Raw genomic sequence first — 21,049 nt, 5'->3', positions numbered from 1 at the left:
AAGGGTACCAGATGCAAACAGTATCCAGAGGAGGACAGCTTCTGAGCGCACACGCATCTGTAGATTGTGTGGTGGAGACAAACCAACCATGAACCTTGCTTTCATAATTGGCCTGAGACTGCTCAGTGACATGAATTGGCTCTGTGTATTTCTGACCTTGTTAGGTCACCAGCTCTGACTACGTGCAACCTCTACCTACAGGTTAACTCAGGAGTTTGTATGAATGGTACTAGTCTTGTAATGATGGATGGTGTACATACAACGGAGAAGCCAGTTTCTTTGATGTGAATATCCACAGCCCCATGGACAGGGGTCCCAACATGATGAACACTTGGGCAGCAACACTGGAAGCAGAACCGATGTCTCAAAAATGGTGGGGTAACATGCACACTGAAGCCTCCTTTACTCCTAGCCCCAAAGCCAAAATTCAGAGTTTGGAAAACAGACACCATGAAGACAAAGGTGTGAATTATCTGCTTTATTGCTTTCTTGTTTCTTACTGTGAAGTCAATGTTTTTGAACAGTAATAATATGTCGAAAATTCAACATTTTAAAACATTCAGATAACAAAATAGAATGAGGAGAGAAGCCCTCCACTGTTACCTCCTCCAACTACCCCTGCTGGAGCCACCTGCAAGAGTGGCCCCTGGGACGGGTCATGTTGGCTTGTGGAGAGGATTCTTCTCCATGCAAGACCAGGAGGGAGTCCTACACACCTCCAGCCATTTGGTGTCCCTCTAAAGAGGGACAGGAGATCCCAAATGGAGCCAAGGCTGATGGCCTCTCCCCACACAGCAGGCTTATAAGGCCCTGTGAACAGGAGGGCCAGCCAGCAGAGGGCAAGGCAGGATGGGTCCGCCTCCCTAAGCCTTTGTATGTAAAAAAGGGTTGTCACACATCTGGGCGGTGCCCTCCACAGGACCAGCTGGAAGCAGGTGACTGTCAGTGGCACTCTGCCTGAAGGCACAGGGTCCTCGCCATCTCAAGGAGAAGTCACTGTGCTTTGAGTACTTTTCAAAACACACCCTACCTCTGAAAAGCTGTCAGCTGCCATAGGTCTGATTGCAATCTTAGCCTGGTTTCTTTTGCGACATTTCAGAATCTTAGAGCCCTTGAAATCTTGATGTGCTCTGTTCCTTATATAAGGAGTCAGATTTCCAAGGGGTCAAGGCTCAAAGGAAGACATGGCTGTGGTACATCATTCCACAGAGAAAAATAAATACACGACCCTCTAGTGTGAATGTGAAACAACCACAAAGAACTAAATATCTCAGACCCCGTGGCTGCAGGTCCCACACTAACAATAACAGGGAGTCTAAAGACTGTGATTTCCTTATGAGACATTTACCTACCACAACTTGAAAGGATGAGCAACAACATATCAAAACACTGTAAAACATGAGCTTCTTCAGTACCAGGGGAGTGACTGTGGAGTCAGTAACGACTGATGTCCAATTGAAACAACCCCCTTGTAGTCCTCCCCGTGGTCCTCTCAGGATTCCATAGTAAAAGTGGACACGGGGCCCGTTGCACCTCATGGCGACACCGAGGGTGTGCACAGGAACTTTCCCTGCAGACTGACAAAGGATCACACTTTTGCCTGAGGGATTATTTCAAGCCCTTCTTGCTTCTGAAACACTGGTGTCATGACTGCCCTTTTCAAACACTGTGCCTCTGAAGGAGGAGGAACCATAAAGGTACATTTATTCATGTCCATGCCGTCTAAAGCTACAACCACCAGGACTGGAAAGGGGACGAATTAGAACCGAAAACAACAAAAACTCTGGGACTTTTGCCCTCCCAAACTCCAAGTCTGAGCTCAAAAGAAGAATCTGCAGGCTGGCGAGCCAGCTTCCTCCCTGAGAAGTTCTCCCTCCTCTGCCTCCAGCTGCTGCGTCTCTCCATTAAGGCCTGGACAGTCAGTGGTGCGCAGTCTCTCCCAGGTGGTCAGTCACCTGTGGGCTCCGTGCGTCCCCGCGCACCGGCGGGCTGGGCTCTCTGCAGCTCCTCCACCATTTGCAGCAGGGCGGAGCGCTCCACCTCCAGGGCCAGCGCCGCCTGCTTCAGCTGGCTCTCGCTGCTCACAAGCTTCTCCACTGTGGCTTCAAGGCTTTGGATCCTGGCATTTGCCACCTGGAGAATGGAAGGAGAGATGAGAATGTGCCCATCCCTGATTACACCAGAGAGGCTTGCTGTGAATGCCGCCACTTCAGGGACTTTGGAGCAGAAGCACACCAATGGATGATCAGCTCTGGCCATGCAAGAACCACCCCAGCTTCCGGTGCGGGCCAGCTGGGCCTTACAAACACCCTGACAGTGTCCTGCACCTTCTGCCCTGGTGTGGCCCTTCTGGGGAGCGGGGACGGAGAGAGCAGCATCAGAACAGAGAGGGAACTGGACCCCCATCTCTAGTGGGAAAAGCTCAAGCACACATAGGATGCTGTGCTGGGACTGGAGGCACACAGCACGGCCTATTCCAGCTTACCCACACATCTGCATGGACAAACTGATCTCATGCTCACAAACGGTCAAATGGCTTCTATGTGACGGTTCCTTTGTCTTAGGGATAGCTCTTTCACCTGAAATCTGGTTTTCTTTTTTGTGGCGTAGCAAGACATCACTAAGGGAAACTAGACATTTCCCGTGAGAGGTGGAATGGCGGAAACTGCACTTTCCTGAGGGGGTTCTCTGTACTGCTGCCCACTGGCCACCACCAATCGTGCAAAGAACAAGCCCCTTTAAAGAACTTGAGAAGAACAAGCCCCGAGTGTGGCTCTAGGGGTGAAAACATGTACCAGGGCCAAGGAAGTAGAAGTTCTGGTACTTCATCAACCCTGACCCCTATGTCCCGTCCGCTAGGGCAGGCCTCAGGGGTGGTAAGCTCTGTTGACCTGAGGGGCCCACTGAGAGTGCTGAAGCAGCTCCAATAGTGTAGTTTGTATTCCAGGCCTTTCTAGCCTGCTCCTCAGCTCCTGGTGCACTTGCGGCCTACAGCACTAAGGGCTGCCCACCTCATTACCCAGTCCAGCTTTGCACGTCCCGTTTATTTCAAGCTAGGGAAAACGGCACATCTATTTTCCCACCTCATTTTCAAAACCAGGGAAATTGTTTTTTGAACAAGACAACCTTCATGCCAGACAGAACACCTGTGACTCTAAGTCTAGCTCTGGCTGCACCATTACAACCCTGAAAATCAAAAGAGAAAAAAGATGGGCGGCTCAACTCACTACCTTCGGGGGAGGGGGCACGCCTGGTGCGTATCCTTAAGTGATGCCCTCTCATCCCTCCACTGCCCAGGGCCTGGACTACCTCTGTGTTCTGAGGGCCATCAGCTCAGGGGAACTTACTGGTTTGCATGGTCATTTCCCATACGGCTTAGTAGTGAACTAATTTGCATAGCGGTTTACCAGTGGCACAGATGGCAGGTCTCCTCAGTAGACTAAAGAAAGCATGTCTGAACTCTCAGAAGGTCTGGTCCCCACAGGCCCTTCTGAGCGGGAACTAACTGTAGCAAGCTGGGTATTAAGGAACGTTCCCATGCACTTCTAGCCTAGGAAATATCTATGTCCTGCTTGACAACAGCACGTTCAAGAATCGAGAAATGATTCTTGCTTGTGGACAACTCAGTTTGTCCTTTCTTTCTGAGATATGGTTTCCCTGTGTAGCCCTGGATGTCCTAGAGCTCGCACTAGAAACCAAACTGGGCTCAAAACTCAGAGATCTGCCTGCTTCTGTCTCCTAGGAGATGGGATTAAGGGCGTGTGCCACCACTGACCAGCTGACAACTCTGTGTTTGAGACAATTTATTTTTTAATTAAATTTTTATTTTATTTACCTTGTATCCCAGCGTAGCCCCCTTCCAATCCAACCCTCCCTCTCTCATCTCCTCCCTGTCCCTCTCTAAGTCCATTGATAGGGGAGGTCCTCCTCCCCTTCCATCTGACCCTAGCTTATCAGGTCTCACCAGGACTGGCTGCAATGTCCTCCTCTGTGGCCTGGCAAGGCTGTTCCTCCCACAGAGGGTAGGGAGGTCAAAGAGCTCACCATTGAGTTCATGTCAGAGACAGTCCCTGTTCCCCTTACTAGGTACCCACTTGGATACTGAGCTGCCATGGGCAACATCCGAGCAGGGGTTCTAGGTTATTTCCATGAATGGTTCTTGGTTGGAGAATCAGTCTCAGGCCCCTGTGCCCAGATATATTTGGTCCTAATGGAGCTCCTGTCCTCTCCAGGTCTTACTAACTCCCCCTTCTTTCATATGATTCCCTACACTCTACCCAAAGTTTGGTTATGAGTCTCAGCATCTGCTTTGATACACTGCTAGGTGGAGTCTTTCAGAAGCCCTCTATGGTAGGCTCCTGTCCTGCTTCTTGTTTTCTCCTACTTCCAATGTCCATCCCATTTGTCTTTCTAAGTAAGGACTGATCATCTTACCCTGGGTCCTCCTTCTTGTTTAGCTTCTTTAGGTATACAGATTTTAGTATGTTTATCCTATCTTATAGGTCTAGTATTCACCTACAAGTGAGTATATACCATGTGTATCTTTCTGCTTTTGGGATACCTCACTCAGGATGATCATTTCTAGGTCCCACCATGAAATCTGCCTGCAAATTTCATGATTTCCTTGTTTTTAATTGCTGAGTTTCCATTGTGTAAATGTACCACAATTTCTGTATCTATTCCTCAACTGAGGGACATATGGGTAGTTTCCAGGTTCTGGCTATCACGAATAAAGCTGCTACAAACATGGTTGAGCAAATGTCCTTATTGTGTACTTGAGCATCTTTTGGATATATGCCTAGGCATGGTATAGCTGGATCTTGAGGAAGTACTATTCCTAATTGTCTGAGAAAGCCCCAGATTGATTTCCAGAGTGGTTGTACAAGTTCATATTCCCACCAGCAATGGAGGAGGGTTCCCTTTTTCCACACCTCTCCAGCATGAGTTGTCACTTGAGTTTTTTGATCTTAGCCATTCTGATGGTGTAAGGTGAAATCTCAGGGTTGATTTTCATCCCCTGATGGCACAGGATGTTGAACATTTCTTTAAGTGTTTCTCTGCCATTCTACATTCCTCTACAGAGAATTCTCTGTTAGCTCCATACCCCATTTTTTAATTGGATTACTTGATTTGTTGCTTTTTAAACTTCTTAAGTTCTTTATATATGCTGGATATTAGCCCTCTGTCAGATATAGGGTTGGTGAAGATCCTTTCCCAGTCTGTAGGCTGTCATTTTGTTCTGACGACAGTGTCCTTTGCTTTACAGAAGCTGTTCAGTTTCATGAGGTCCCATTTATTGATTGTTGCTCTTAGAGCCTGTGCTGTTGGTGTTCTGTTCAGGAAGTTGTCTCCTGTGCCAATGAGTTCTAGGCTCTTCCCCGCTTTTTCTTCTAACACATTTAATGGAGACAACTTATTTTTATATGTACTCTGTGCACTAAAGTTTAATAGGCAAAGAAAATTTTAGAACTATCTCAAGTATCTTATAAATAAATAAACCTGTAATAGCATTTCTTTTTTCCCTTTTGTATTCTAAAATATTTTTTATTAAATTTTTATTTTTTTAATATTAGTTACAGTTCATTCACTTTGTATCCCAGCTGTAGCCCCCTCCCTCATTCCCTCCCAATCCCTCTCTCCCTCCCTCATCTCCTCCCTGCCCCTCTCTAAGTCCACTGATAGGGGAGGTCCTCCTCCCCTTCCATCTGATCCTAGCTTATCAGGTCTTGTCAGGACTGGCTGTAATGTCCTCTTCTGTGGCCAAGCAAGGCTGCTCCTCCCTCGGTGGGGTAGGGGAGTTGGGGGAGGTCAAAGAGCCAGCCACTGAGTTCATGTCAGAGACAGTCCCTGCTGTAATAGCATTTCAAGAAAAAAAAATTGGTTCTAGTCTGATAATTTAGATGACATGCATATATTAACCTAAATTTAGCATTTACGGTTTGAGAATCTATTAAAAGTCAGAAATATTTTCTGGAAATAATCTACGATCACTATTCTCTTACTCATATTTACAGGTCCTTGACCAATGTGTGCCACTATAAAAGCTGAAAACGCCTTTGGACTTTTGAAGTTCTGGCAGGACGCATGTGCTCTCTCCGTAGAACCCCAACCTCCCCCTTTCTGGGCTTATTTACTCAGGGTTCTTGACGAGGAGCGAGAAGCAGTGGAACCTGGAGGCTAGCACAGGCTGTTGGATGTCTACCTCGCAGCCACAGTTACTGCTCACATTTAGCATCCAGTCTTTCACAGTGTTTTTTTCACAGAACACACTTTTTTTAAAGCACACCACACAGCTTGGTAATTTGCTTTTCTACTTAATAGATCAAAACCTAACACAGTGAGAAGCAGCAGCTGCGTGTCCTGTACTTGGAACAACAGCACTCGACATAACTGAGCAGTGTGCTGCCCCAGCCTAGTTCTTCCGACTGCCCCCTCTGGCACCTTTCCACGCTGTGCCCACCTGAGGCGTGCAGGGCCAGCGTTTTCCAGTGGAGATTTTGTTAGGCAGTACTAAAGGTTGCAGAAAGACAGTACTCGCTCACAGTACCCGAGGACAGTTTAATTTCCCATGCAGTCACGCCCACTGTTGTCTTCGCAACCTGATTTTCAAGACCCATAATTATTAATGTAGATTAAGTATCCATGTTAACAGGTTCACTCTGACCTTTCCATACATGCACATCCTGTGTTTTGGTCACGCCCACCTTCCCAATTACTTTCCAACTACCCCCATCTTCCCCTTTCCTCCCCCACCCCAGCGGAACATCGACTTTCTGCACATGACAGCAAAAAGGCAATATTGTTGATTACTTGTCTTTCTGTGCCACACCACATTTTCTTAACGTTTATGAAATAATAAGTAGGACTTTTAGTTTGCCTGTCAACAATATGAATGGAACCAAGCTACGATGTAGTCTGTACTATGTACTTTAGGATCACAGTGAAAGCCTTACACAAAAGGGACAAGATGCATATGGGATATATTACAGAGAGGACTATGGGAAAACTACCTCTAAATCAACACAGGGTCCTAACCACACAACACTACGACCCCTTGCCCACATTTCTAGGAAGGGCCATGTCCAATATAGCTACTTGCGCCCAGTAGCTAGAGTAACTACAGCAGGCTAGCAAAGCCCGCAACCCTGCATCAGACCCTCCTAGAAGTGTAGAAGCTCTTGGTCCAGAGAGGCGGGGATCCAGGGGACACAGTGGCCGTGAGTTACTGTGGACACCTTTTCAGCAGTATGCAGACCCCGCAGAGTGTTTCACAACTTCCTTACACAGAGGCAGCGTGTACCAAGTACGGACACAGGCATTAGCCACGCGAGGACGCAGGACATACCTCTGCTTGCTGCAAGCTGGCTGCCTCAAAGTGCAAGTGTGAGCTCGGTGGGAAGAGCAGCGTGTCCTGTGTGACAGAGCACACTCTGTCCCCTCCGACTTCCCTTCAGGTGGCAGCTGAGACTTGCAGGGAAGACTGTAACTGGGCATATTTTCAGTATGGACAAATTAGGAAGTGTGGCTTCAGGTGTGCCCGGCAGTCAGGGTGGGTGAGGGCAGCATTTTGGTTGTGTGTGCTATACAGTAAGGACTTACTGGAGTCCTGCTGGGAGGAAGGCTCTGGAAGCAGGGCTGAGGACTCAATGCTCACCTTTCTCACATCACGGATAAACTCATGTCTGCAGAGAGGCAACTTTCTATGTAGAAGGGTCAGAACCAGATAAGGACGGAAAGCGTATTCTGTGGAGGCCAGGGACGCCATTTACAAGCTCTTTAAAAACGGTCCTTCATTAATTTCTAAACACTGACATGTTCTCTCGTTTATGCCATCAGTGAAGAGAACACATGGCTACTTAGTGCCATGTGCTGACAGCGAGCCACGCTCTGCAGCAAGGCTCCTACCACACTGACGAGACCATCCCGAAGCTCATCCCCTCTCCCTTCTGCATGTGCTTTGTTTCCTGCTGTTCTTCTGTGTCCTCACCTGCACTTACGCACTTAAGATGGGAGGTTCGAGAAGGAGAACTGCTCGTATTTATGTCTGCTCGTAGACATAAATAATCATCCTATGTTCTGATTTATTTCATTAGATAGATTTTTATGTCATTTCTCTCCTTCAAAATCCCTCCAAGGACCTCGCTTGTTTCACCTCCAGGCAAGAAAGCTTAAGACTACCTCATTATTATTCAAAGCACAATTGTTGGCATTCAGCATGTAGGACCAAGCTGGTCTCCCAGCCTGTCTCCTGCAAAGCTAAGTGTAGAAAGAGCCTCTCAGAAAACTCCTGGACTGTCTGACCTTAGCAAGGACTTTCTGTCTGCTCCATCATAAAAGAGCTGATTCTCCCGGGACACCTCTGATCGAGACTACAAAGAGCACAGGGTGGGAAAGGTCCCCCGGTCATGGGAAAGGCCAGGCTGCTGTTGCCTTTGGTGAGTTAATGAGCTACTATACACAGAGGCTCCAGAAGCTGCTCTGCAAATATGCTCTACCTGCAATTGTTCCAGGAGGTCAAGGTTCTGTTTGCGTAAGCTGCTGTTGGTTTTTTCCAATTTGTCCATTCTTTGGTTATCACTGAGAGGAGAAGAATCGATAAGTTCTTCTTGGAGCACATGGTACTCAACCTCATAGGCTTGTAGTTGTTTGGCAATGTCCATCTCAAACACCTGTTAGACACAGAAAAGTCACCATGCTCAGAAACTAAGTCGAGCCTCCCCCACGCCCCTGCACTCACGCCCCTGCCCCACACCCCTGCCCCACGCCCCTGCCCCACGCCCCTGCCCCGAGCCCCTGCCCCACGCCAGTGTGCATCTATCACCCCTCTGTGCTTAGCATCATGTTTGGTGATACACAGGAGAGAAGGGAACTGAGCTCTAAGGCCATGGTTTTTACACAGGGAGATGATAAACGTTACAAATAATTCCAAAGGAAAAAATAAGTACAGATTCTGATGCTCTTTTTTCTAAAAAGGCCAAAACAACAAAAAAGAGTTAAAAGGACTTTCGAGGGGCTAGAGAGACAGCTCAGCAGTCAAAAGCACCGGCTGCTCTTCTACTTTTCAGCCCCACATGGTGGCTTACAGTTGTATTTCCAGTTCCAGGGGACCTCCTGCCCATTTCTGGCCGCCACAGGCACTAGGCACCCGGGTGGCACCCACAGCGCGTGTGCGTGCGCGCGCGCACACACACACACACACAGAGCAAACATCCATACATATAAGTAAACAAAACAAAAACCAAATCAAAATAAGACTTTCAAAACTTTAATTCTGATGTCTTTTCTCTGCAAATTATATTAAACACATTGACTATAGGTTAAAAGATGACAAAAGAATCATGTCCTATTTGCAGTCACGAAGTCCAAGTTTAATTACGATTCAGCTGGGTTTTTAGAGTTGTAAGAAAGACACAGTAACGGGACTGTTTTCAAAAAAGCCCTCTTGACACAGATACGTAGAAATGAGCCAACCCAACTGTCACCCACACGAATGAGTGAACACAAAACAATGTCTGAGTCGTCTCTCTTCCCATGACAGTAACAGTGATGACAGAGCTGCACGTGTGGAAAAACCCCAAAGTGCAAAAGTGACTCAAGCGGCCATACCCTTACTTTCTCCTGATGAGGCGGCGACAGGGCTGTAGTGGGTAGGTGTGAGGTCAGAAGGCAGGCTTGTGTGGCCCAGTGTAACCCCTTCCCTGTGGGTAGGGTAACCCTGCAGGCTGACGCCTCTCAGCACAGGCCGTATTAGTTACTTTTCTTGTTGCTGGAACAAATCGCTCAGCAGAAGTTACAGAGAATGAAAGGTTTATTTGGGATCACTTCAAGTGGGGGTCAGCGTGGCAGGAGCATGAGGTGGCGGGTTGCCCTATCTGTGCTCAGCAGGCAGAGCGAGGAGGGCTGGAGCCGAGCTCACTTTCTCCTTTCTGTTCCGTTTGGACCCCAGCTCCCGGGATGGTAAGTTTCCTCACCTTATTATCCTGGTCTAGAAAGCCCTCAGACGAGTCCTGAGGTTTGTCCCCTGGGTGGTTCTAGCGCAACCCTCAAGGTGGCTCTGGCAGATACAACCGTTTACAAGACTGTCCAGAACACTCCTGAGAGCCAAGTCAAGGCTTCATACGTGCAGAAGCTGACTCTACTGCAGTTCCTAACGACAGAGTAACCCCGTCATAGTCTGGAAAGCAGGCTTTCCCCGAGAGTCCCCTCCAAGCACCGGTGCTGCCTTCCAAAGCTGTGCCATGTTCTCGCCAATCCCAAATGTCTTATTTTTCTCTGAGATAAAAAGTTCAGCTTCCTAGCTTTCAGGTTAACTCAGTGAAGATCTCTAAGTAGATTCAAACGTTATTCTGTAACTACTAAGTCACGTGCTGTCTGAACCCACCTGAGTTTCGACTCAATTCAGTGGAGATGACCATCACACTTCACAGCCCTGGTGACAGGCTCAGGCTGTGAGTCAGCTGGGACACTGGGGACCCACTGGTGACTCTCTGAAGAACCCCAAGCATGCTACTCACTCAGTCTCTCCTGGCCTCAGTTCTAGGTCTCCTACTTGGGGCAGTAACACCTGCCTCCCAGCACTGAGCTGGGAGTGAAGAGACAGTTCATAGACGTTCCAGCGCACGCCTGAAAGTTCATCTTAGCCAGAGTCTGTTTTCACACACAAACCCCTCAGATTTTAACCTCACATCTCAGCAGAACTACAGCAGATGCGTGATGTGACGCTTCTGAACTATCTGAGCAAGGCAAGACCCACAGCAGTGAAAGCAGACACTGCTCTGGCCCTCTGTGTAACTACGAACATGGAGCTGAGCCCCCCACACACTGCTTTTAAAGATCATGTCCCAGCCTGGAAAACTTAGCAACAATGCCTCTGGCCTTTCAACAGATTGATGACGTGTTAAGGTTAAGCCTGACCACAGGCTATGCACCCTCATGGGCCTCCACAAATTCCTAATAAATGTCCTGGGTCCTCACTGTCTTGGTATAATTGTAGCATCAGCTGGCTGATGAAAACACAGTCCGTGACTGTAGTTGTGCCCCAGAAATGGTCCAGACCCACAGCAGTCTGTCAGTTTGTGCAAGAGCCCTGCTCCCTGAGTGGCATGTACAGCTCTTGGAATGACTTGGGCAAGGGACTGAAGAGTAAAGGGATGGCAGTAGGCCCTGTTCTTGGATACTTAAAGGACACAACTGACTGACGGTGCCAGGCCTTAGCTAAAAAGAAAAGAAGAGCAGGAAGGCCCAAGATTAAAGCAGGATTCCAGAGTGGCATCTCAGAGAAGCACTGTCAATGAACTGAAAAGAACATTGGGTAGTGGGTTTCAAAGGGAAAAATCAACACCCAATGGAAGGGGGTTCAGCAGCCCCTCCCCCACTGAGTCTTCTTTATAACCCATTCCCTGAGCATGATCACTCCACAAAACTATAGGGACCAGCCCTAGCCTTCTGCCATCTGGGTCCATCTCAGATTCCACTTGAGCTTTAAATACTGGGATCTTGTGCCTTCCAATATCCTGTCTCTTCATTTCTCCATGGTTTTCAGGAAAGCTCCAGAATTTTCATGCTGAAAAGAGCATTTTCTTCTGCTTGTCAAAGCAGGAATTGTTCATTTCCTTATGTTCAGTGTTTTGTCAAAAAGACATACCATCAGTTTTATTACCGAAGCAATAAAGCTACAATGCAGAAAGCATGGAAAGCAAAGATCTCCCATCTAGCTCCCACTGTCTTTATACTTTCTTTTATCTTCACTACTATAAGCACATTTTTCCTAACTGTAAACATAACATCAAATAGCCTAGCCCAGTCACTTTTTTTTTTTTTCACTTAATTTTATGTTCTAAGGGCTTTTTCATGTTTCCCATAACCATGGCTTCATGGTTCTCGACCAACTCAGCACACAGCAAACACATTAGCCCATTCAGCAAATGTCGGACATCTTGAGATTTCCAACCTTTGTTATTATAAAAGATAGCTGTAAAAGGATTTCCTTATACACAGTCTTTCCCTGTGCTTTGGACCAATTCCTAAGGATGCATTCCAATGTCTGGGATTTCAGCTCCAGGAGGGTATGAATGTTTTACTGGCTTGTGATGCTTACTGCCCAGCCACTTCCCACGAAGGAACAATCAAGACAGAGTGCCACCAGCAGGCATGGGTATGCCAGATGCCGCACGCCCTTGCCACCGAACACTGGTATTACAAAGTCAGTTTGTTAATCTAGCAGGTAAGGCATTACATGCTATGCAGAAATTCAAATTATGCATGAAGCTAAATATTTCCCCAGCTATGTGTCTGTTAGACGGCTCTCACATGTGTATGTTCTGGGCTCATTTGCTGTTGAAGACTCAGCGTTTCACTTTGCAGTCTCTGGACATGGTATAAGGGAGGTACTAACTGATGGCTTGTACAACTAGCCACATACTTCTGACTTTTAGACCCTTCCCCCAATCTGTTAGTCTCAGAAGCTACTGGGGCAGTGGGAGCAATCTGCCTGGGTATCCACAACAAGGGGGACACTGTCTCCAGTAAGTTTAAGGCCACAATAAAGCTAAGTAATAGTCGACCTGATTTTAATTATCACCACGTGTGGCAGAGTAAATCGATTCTCCCCAGGGCACTCCGCCCTCCTGGAGTGGCGCTGCTTTACACCCTCCTCACTCCAGGCAGCGGCTCCTGAAAGAGCACACGGTGCCACCCGCGGCTGCGGACTCCTCGGACACAGGAGCTTCGTGCAGCCGGGTTTCTACAAGGTCAAGAACAACAGGAAGCTTCTCTTACTAAGGCTGCTCATGGCGCAGCTTCCACGTGGTCCTGTGGATCTTGTAAACCTGCAGATTCCTGAGTCAGCAGGTCTGGGTGGGGCCCCAGATTCCACCGTTCTAACAAGTTGTTACATGATCTGACAGTGCTGGTCTGGGACTGAAGTGCAAAAGCTAAACCAGGCTGCAGGCCTGCCTCTCAGAGCAGCCCTTTGCCTTTTCCTGCTGTGCACTGAATCAAGGCTTCAGGGCCACAAAGCACTCACTGTGAGGCCCTCCTTCTGGGTTGGGAGGTGCTTATGGCTTACTGCACCACAACTGTGCTGAGCACAAGGCCACACTGAGGAAGCCCAGAGGCCTGCTCTCTCCACAGCTGGTCTCTTCACAGGGCTGCATGCTCTGGCACACGCAATCGCTTCCACCCTGAGGGTCTCCTGGGTTTGAAGCTGGGGCCTTCTCAGGCTACAGAGTAATTGTGCTGCACACCTCAGCCATGCTCTCTAGTCTCTATTCAAGACTTAAAAACCCTCTCGAGGGGAGGAGGCTGCCAGCCTGAGCTTTCAGAGGTCAGGTTCCATACCGAAACATGAGCAAGGAGGAGGGCAAGGAGCTGCCTGAACTCTTACCTGCTTTCTCTCAAGACTATTGCTGGAATGAAAACCTGGGCTGCAAATGGCCATGTCACCTAGCCCACATCCTCATTTCTCAAAATGCTGAATACAGCTGCCACTCTCTCCAGTGCCCAGACTGGTTTTATAATGCTTTACTGTAACATGGCTACTTCATCCCTTTCTTTACCTGCTGCAAAGGCAAGGTAGCTGCCTTTTTTGAGCCTTTTAAAAGCTAAAAACCTAAAACGCCACTTACAGAGCCTTCACACAAAATGCTGGCTATCCAGAATCATTTCATCCTTCCAGGCCCAGATGGAGGCAAGTGCATCAGCTCCCATACTCAGCACCCAGACACCTCCTAGCCTCCGCCACATGGGCCCTGCCGCTGTGATGTGGAATGCTGGGCAGTGGAAACGGGGATGCCCTGACTTAGCTCTGCTAAGGAACCAGGGAGTACTGCATGCCAAGTTCAGAGCAGTTGCCTGAACCAACTCAGGTACACAGACATGGAGCTGCTGTCTTCCCATGCTGGGACAGCCTCAGCTTCCAATACTGAAAGGCACCTGAGGCGCCACAGGGTGCTCGGTCTCTAGTAAGGACAATTCTTCAAAGAAAAGGGGAAGGGGAACAAAAAACCTTTCCCTACCCCCTTCTCTGAGGCTGTATACCCAGGAGGTAGACCGATGACCTGCCTTGGAGCTGGGACAAGGCCAGAAGACAGCACTCATGGGACATAGACTCGACCTAGGTAGCCAAGACTCTTTGGGTTTACCCCAGAAGCTGTGAGACGTTACATATATCCAACAAAAACTGTAAGAAGAGAGTAAAGGAGCACAAGCATCAGAAATGAGAACCAAGAATTTATCCTGTATTAAGATGCAAACAGGATCTTGAGAGATATGGTGTGGGCAGCTGCTGAAGCACTCTGAAGTGAGCTGCATTTGAAACCTCCCCTCTCCCCTGTGCAGCAGAGTGAGCGTGGGCCGGCTAATTAACCACCCTCTGTCCTCAGGAATGTGGTCATGACTGCATGAAGTCATGTGTGTATATAGATTCTTTGGGATTTGGCAAAGCATGAGGACTCGGCAAGCCAAAGTGGTCCATCCGCGCTGGGCAGCGGAGCCAGCCGGTTAACCAGAGGCCAGTGCAGAGTGGACAGGACCTCCCCACCGGCATGCACAGAGAAGCCAGGCCACAAGTGACGGCAGCCCTCTCCCTTTGCCCAGGCCAGATCTGCGCCCTCTTCCAGTACTTAGCCCGTACGGCAGCGGGGCCGATGAGAGTCACAGACTGCGCCTGGCTGCAATGCGCTGGACTCGCTGTCCTGAGCTCCCTGGTGAATGACCAGAGATCTTCACGTAAGTATTGCCTTAAAGATAAGCTCCATTTCACCTTCTTTAAATGATTTGTCTAGGTTTTTATTTGTAGAACATATTCTAAGCTTAGGAAAGCTGAGTGCTGACTCTGCAGCGACCCAATGATGAACAACCCTGCCAGTACATTCTCTGTGTAACAGTTAATTCTGCTTGTTAATGAGACTGGGTGTGTCTGTGAAGGGGTTTCTGGAGATGGTGGATGGCACAACAGCAGGGAGCAAGACCTGTCCTGAGTGTAAGCAGTACCATCCAGCGGGCTGGGGGCCAGCCACATGGAAGCAAGAGGAGGAGGAAGCCTGTAATCCCAGACTCGGGACGGAGGCAAGCAGAGCTCTGTTTTGCCAGCATGGTCTACAGAGTGAATTCCAAGGCAGCGAGGCTACACAGTGAGACCCTGTCTTAAAAAAAAAAAAAAAAAAAAAAAAAGAAGAAGAAGAAGAATGAGGAAGAGGAAGGAGGTAGAAGAAAAGGGAAGCAGAAAAAGCAGCAGCAGCAGCAGGAGCAGCCAGCAAGCCAGCCAAGTTCTATTCCTCCTGGGCGAGTGAGGCTACTGCTGCTACCCACTACAGACACCAGAGCAGCTTCTTCAGCCTTCAGCACACAGATCTCCAGGGGGCTTCCAGACCTCGCTGTGGACTATGACTGCATCATGAACTGAACAGCTGATAAATTCTCTGATATGCAGATGACAACTAAACCACCTAGGCTCCAATCATGCAAGCCAATTTAATTGTCCCCTCTTATATTTATGACGTAGTCTATTGGTTCTGTTCCCGTAGAGAACTCTGATTAACATACACTCAGCCATACAGCCTTTGGATACTTCGAGTGGTGACTCTCCCTTCTAATTACCTTGATCTTGATCCTTCATTGTCAACAGTCTTTTTTTTTTTTTTTTTTTTTTTAGTTTTTATTTGTCTTTTTTGAGACAGGGTTTCTCTGTGTAGCCTTGGCTGTCCTGTACTCGCTTTGCAGACCAGGCTCGCCCGAAACTCACAGAGGTCTGCCTGCCTCTGCCTCCCCAAGTGCTGGGATTATAGGCATGCACCACCATGCCTGGCTCACTGTCAGCAAGCTTTATTGGAAAAGTATTTCTATAGAACTGAAATTTGGATTAGGGTTAGATCATGAATGCAAGACATTCATGATCTGCTCTAGCTGTAACTCCCAGCTAAATTATCCCAAACTCATACTATGGTTCTATTACCTTCCAACAATAGTAATAATCAAACAGCAAAGGAGTATGATATACAGCAAATCCATGAACTCAGTATCTTACTGATTATAGAAAAGTCATTTCCTGAACATTGTAATTAGTACCACTGAGAGGAAAAACCAAAGTGTTCCTTTTTGCAAACTCCTGTACCTTACAGATGACAAGAATGGAAGCCTCTTCTAGGTAATAAATTACTGAGGATTTGTGCATGAGATCCCACCTGGCTTCCTGTGCCTTCTCGTTCACACACACCCCTACAAACCTTGTCACACAGTTCCTCTTCTGACACATATCTGTGCTTGCCTCCCACATGCCAGGCCCTGGGCTGCTGAGAACCAGGCCCTTTCAGAAGGCGGCACTCCAGGCTCAGCATGCTTGTGGGCGCCCCGAGTGTCCATACCTGACTGATGGTCTTCTCCATCTGCACCAAGCCCAGGTTGGGGAGTGTGTTCTTTATGAAGTCCACTATGGTTTCCAGGTTTTCATGCTGCAGAATCAAGGGCTTATGGCTCCCCAAGAGACTTAAGGCCACTTTAAATATGACCTCTGACCCCTGAAGGAAGATCATATCTAAGAAGACACAGAAATATAGAGTTAAGCCCTGCCAGTCACTGGTGAGATAACTTCCGTTTTCTCTTCCTCATATCATGGAACACAGGGTGGGAAACATAAGCCCAAGTTACAACTTGCATTTCCTTCTTAAGAGCTTGATGTTTCAGACAGAGTTGTTGAGACAATATTGCAAGTGATATTAAAAAACAAAAGATAAGTATATGGCTTGAGTTTTGTCACAGGTTCAGATAATTCTTTTCTACTCTGAACATCAATTAAATTTAAGAGAGTATCAAAGATTGAGAAAATCTTTATCAATTTATAATTTTTTTCTAGGAATGCTCTAGATTTTAAAGGAGTTACTAAAACATTTAAAAAGCAGCTTTTGTGTATGTGTGTTTGTATATGCGCATACACATCTATACACCTGTGTCCATTCATGGAGGTCTCTTTACTCCTCTCATATTCCTTTGAGGCAGGGTCTCTCTCTAAACCCCAGGCTCATGTTTTCCTGTCTAGGCTGGAAGCCGGCATGCTCCAGAATTCCTCCTGTCTCAGTCTCATTCAGGGCTAGGGTTACAGGCAAGTACTAGAGGCCCAGATTGTTACTGTGGCCCTCATGACTGCAGAACAAAAGCTTTTAACTACCAAGCCATTTCTAAGACATCCAGCCACTAAGCCATGTTTCAATTAGTAAAGGCAAAAGATTGTTACAGACAGGAAAGTATATTTTCAAATAAAAGGTAGAACGAAAAGATGCTTAAAGCCTTTAACAGGCCTACAAATTGTAAAAGCACACTGAACTTCATCATAATAATGGAGCCAAGAGGCGTTCTTCTGTCTGAGGAGTTTCAAGTTGGGTGAGGATACTCTCTCTAGTTCTTGCTGTGTTTTTTCATAATCGCTGGCAAATCACAGCAATTCCTATACTGAATTTATACAGTAGGATGAGGCAGGCAAGTGCACAAGGCATCAGGTAGAGCAGTCATTCTCATCATCTGCCCCTTTCTCCTGGAATTGGAGCCTTTACTAAATGAGTATCAGTGTCCTGGGCTAAAGCACAGAGAGGGAAACTGGTTATTGGGTGACTCAACTCGGGCAACTCTGACCTAGTAACTGGAATAAAGTTAAAAAAAATAAGAAAAAAGTTAAAAACAGAAGTATGAATATAGGTAGGGCCAATCAATCTCAATTTCTCTCCCTCTCTGATACCCTCTATCCCACCCTTGACTGCAATATAGTGGAGAAAAAAAAAGATGAAGAAATGGAAACTGTCTAGCCACAGAAATCAAGGCAATCAAAAGCACCTCAGGGGAAGAATCCCAAAGAGGCTTTTCCATGTGGGTCAGAATAACAGCATGTAAAACCTGTCTGCAAACTGGAGCAGAAAGGCTGGACACTCGTGCCCAGGAGGGCGAACGCCTGATCTGTCTACTCAGCAGCTAAGCTCTCAAGCTGAAACTTTCGCCAAGTTGTTGAGCACGTGAATGGAGCTGGTGCCGACTGTGATGCCTGTGCTGGGAGGTGAGGGCAGCAGGCACAGCCTATAGCTGAGGACCGCAGCGAGTCCTCGGCTGCTGCAGGGTGAGCCCAGCGATGGGATGACCTGCCTCCTTCTTAGAAGTGGTTGTTGAAGCTCAGACAATAACTCAGAGACATAGGTATGTCTTCAAGATTTGAGTGGTTTAGAGAAAGTGTATACACACCAAGGCAGTCATACTGGAGACTTCCTGTGACATGCCTAGTTTGTGGAAAATACACCTATGTGTAAATCCCACCACTGTAGAAAATGAGAAGATGGAGAATAGTGGTACAAGGTTTATGTATTTGTGTGTGTGTGTTGCACACATGTCTGAAGAGGCCAAAATGGGGCATCAAATCCACTGGAGCTGAGTTACAGGAGGTTGTGAACTTCCTGACGTGGGTGCTGGAAACTAAGCTCAGGTCCTCTAGAGCTTTCTTCACTGCTGAGACATCTCTCCAACTCTTACAGGATGTATTTTAAACAGAAAGGTTTTTTTTGTTTTGTTTTGTTTTTTTTTTGTTGTTGTTGTTAAAAAAAAAGCGAACAAAATGATAAAGTTTTATTTATTCTGAAAAACTTTAAACCTAATTTTGAATAATTGTAAAAAAATGTTACCTATAATCCAGACCCACTGTGCAAGCCAACTCTTTCTATTTTGTTCATCTTCACATGCTCACACATCTGTAGTCAGGAATTAAAAACAAAACAACAAGAAACAGCATAACTGATAGGGACGGCTGGGTGGGTGGGGAGGTCCTGCAGGGCCCTGCAGCTGAGCTCCGGCACAGCTGCCCATTTCCTTTTGGACTCTGTCTTCTCTTCATTTTCAAGCCACTCGCAAACAGGCAGGCGTGGGGGGAACCTTGAGTCCAGAGGATCCTACTGCAACGCGTGTTACCCGCAGAGAACAATACAAATAAGATGGTTCCCTGGCTGAAGGACACCTCTCATTTCCTACTTTATTTCCACCCTAAAGCTTCTGTGCTTGGGTCAAGCCCCCAGTCTCATGCTCCACTTCCCCTTCATCAACTCAGCAGGGCAGTCTACAGGATGACACCGGAGGCCAACCCTGCAGTCTGCCTCCTCCAGCAAGAAAGCCAGTTCCTGTTTCTCCCACAGGCAGATATGGCCAGAAGGTGAACAGAACAAACATCATATTTATGTGCCTGTGTGTGGTATGTATATGTATGTACAGGTGCTTGTGGGGGCCAGAGTGGGCATCGGATCCCCTGGGAACTGGAGTTTTAGCCAGTTTTGAGCTGCCTGATATGGGAGCTGGAAACCTCTGGAAGAACACTACGTGCTCTTGACCTCAGCAGGAGAGCAAGCATTTCTTGCAAGGTTCCTGCTCCACTCAAACAGAGCATGTAGCACCACACATCCACCGGTGTGGGCGCCGTGAGGTCGAGGCACACACACCGCAGAAGCTGCCCTCTCCAGCAGCATGCTCTTCCTTGTGGAGACTTATGGGAGCTGTGCTGGTACAGGCTGGGAATGCTCTTGCATTAACTAATTAACTTACTATACTTGTATGTGTGCCATGGCACTCATGGAAAGGTCAGAGACAAGATGCAGGAGTCAGTCTCTCCTTCCACCATGTGGGCTCTGGGGGCAGAACTCATGTCATCAGATTGGGCAATGAAAACCCTTAGCTGCTGAGTTATCTTGCTGATCTTGCAAACTGGAAATCTTCTACTCATGTGCAAAAAATAGAAAATCATCAACAAAGTTTCATTTACTTTGGGATTTATGTAGATTTAAAGGCTTATAGTAAAAAGGTCCCATGTCAGAAAGGCCCAAGAGCCTGAACAGGAAGAACATGTAACTAAACTATTGACCAGCATGGAGCTCAACAAGCAGGCTTAGTCACCACTGCTACAAATGGAAATGGCTTTGAAGAGTTTACCTTTCCAGGGGAACCAGCTGAGGTGGACTATGCAAAAGCACCGAGTATAATGTCATAGCACAGAGCCTGCCTTGGGACCCTGCCTCTGTCTGCACTCCCAGGAGCCCTCATTAGTCAGACAGGAACCCGAAGTGCAGCAGGGAGCTGTGGGATCCAAGCATTTTGCAGGCATTGGCATCTTTAGGCACACTGTATATAAAACTCGAAGACTCATCACTCCTTCAGAGGAAAACATCCTGTCTGAACTGGTTTCAGCTTTTATTATTAGAATTGAAGTCACGAGAATATGCTGCACAGAGCTCCAAATGAGTCTGCAAGCAGAAAGGCTCTCATCTCCAGGGAGGAGGCTGCTTGTTTTCCCATGTCCTTCACCAGCCCACACAGCCTACGACTGCTCTCCAAGAGCCAAGGTGGCAGCCCGGCTTTGGCTCCGGGCAGGAGTGTCACTCATCCCTTGTGGCCTGGTCTGTGGTCAGCCCAGCTCCCAGGGCAGAGTTCCCCCCAAACCATGGCATTCAACTTTTTAGCTGTTTTCAGACTATTAACAACCAGCTCTCCCTGTCCCCTGCGCAGTGCTAGTCCTCACATGACCCACAGAACTAAAGGATTAAGAAAGGGTTAAGAGAAATATGGGTGGAGGATTTTCCCCTATTTTCAAAGTATAGGAAACAAAACTCAGAAGTTCCTGGCTGGAAAGATGAAGCCACATCTTTTGTCATACAGCAAGCATCCAGTTTGTGAGGCTTGTTTGTCTTTTGAGACAGGGTTTCTCTGTGTAGCTTTGGCTGTTGTCCTGGAATCATTTTGTAGACCTGGCTGGCCTCGAACCCACAGCGATCTGCCTGCCTCTGCCTCTGAGTAGCTAAACGTCATGAAATCTCCTAATTTGCTTTTACTCTCTAGCTTACTTTAGTCAATCAATCTGGGGAGAGTACAGAAGAGAGGGTCATGAACATTTGAAGAATAAAAATTCCTGTCATAGAGGGAGAGTCTTCGGACAGACAGACAGACAGACAGAAGGAAATAACAGTAATAGCCCAGCATTGCGTTGGCAGGAGAATGAAGAAGAAAGGAAGCCAACTTATTTAGACTCAAAGCCAAGTGT

General features: G+C 47.4%; 1 protein-coding gene across 6 annotated transcripts in view; it reads right to left on the bottom strand.

Annotated features, from left to right (window-relative positions):
• Positions 1-463: 463 nt before the first annotated feature.
• Positions 464-21,049, bottom strand: part of Tbc1d1 (TBC1 domain family member 1) — a 181,902-nt gene continuing 161,316 nt past the window's right edge. For all 6 annotated transcript variants that reach the window (XM_055624208.1, XM_055624209.1, XM_055624210.1 and 3 more), the window contains 3 exons: positions 16,362-16,531; positions 8,496-8,669; positions 464-2,133 (listed from right to left, as the gene is read on the bottom strand). In XM_055624208.1, the coding sequence (XP_055480183.1) occupies positions 1,948-2,133; positions 8,496-8,669; positions 16,362-16,531 (530 nt within the window). In that variant the 3' untranslated portion in view covers positions 464-1,947. The remainder of the gene's footprint in view (positions 2,134-8,495; positions 8,670-16,361; positions 16,532-21,049) is intronic.

This window comes from Psammomys obesus, unplaced genomic scaffold (assembly GCF_907164565.1).
Source record: "Psammomys obesus unplaced genomic scaffold, mPsaObe1.curated_primary_1811, whole genome shotgun sequence".
NCBI lineage: Eukaryota > Metazoa > Chordata > Mammalia > Rodentia > Muridae > Psammomys > Psammomys obesus.
This window is presented reverse-complemented; position numbering and strand designations above follow the sequence as displayed.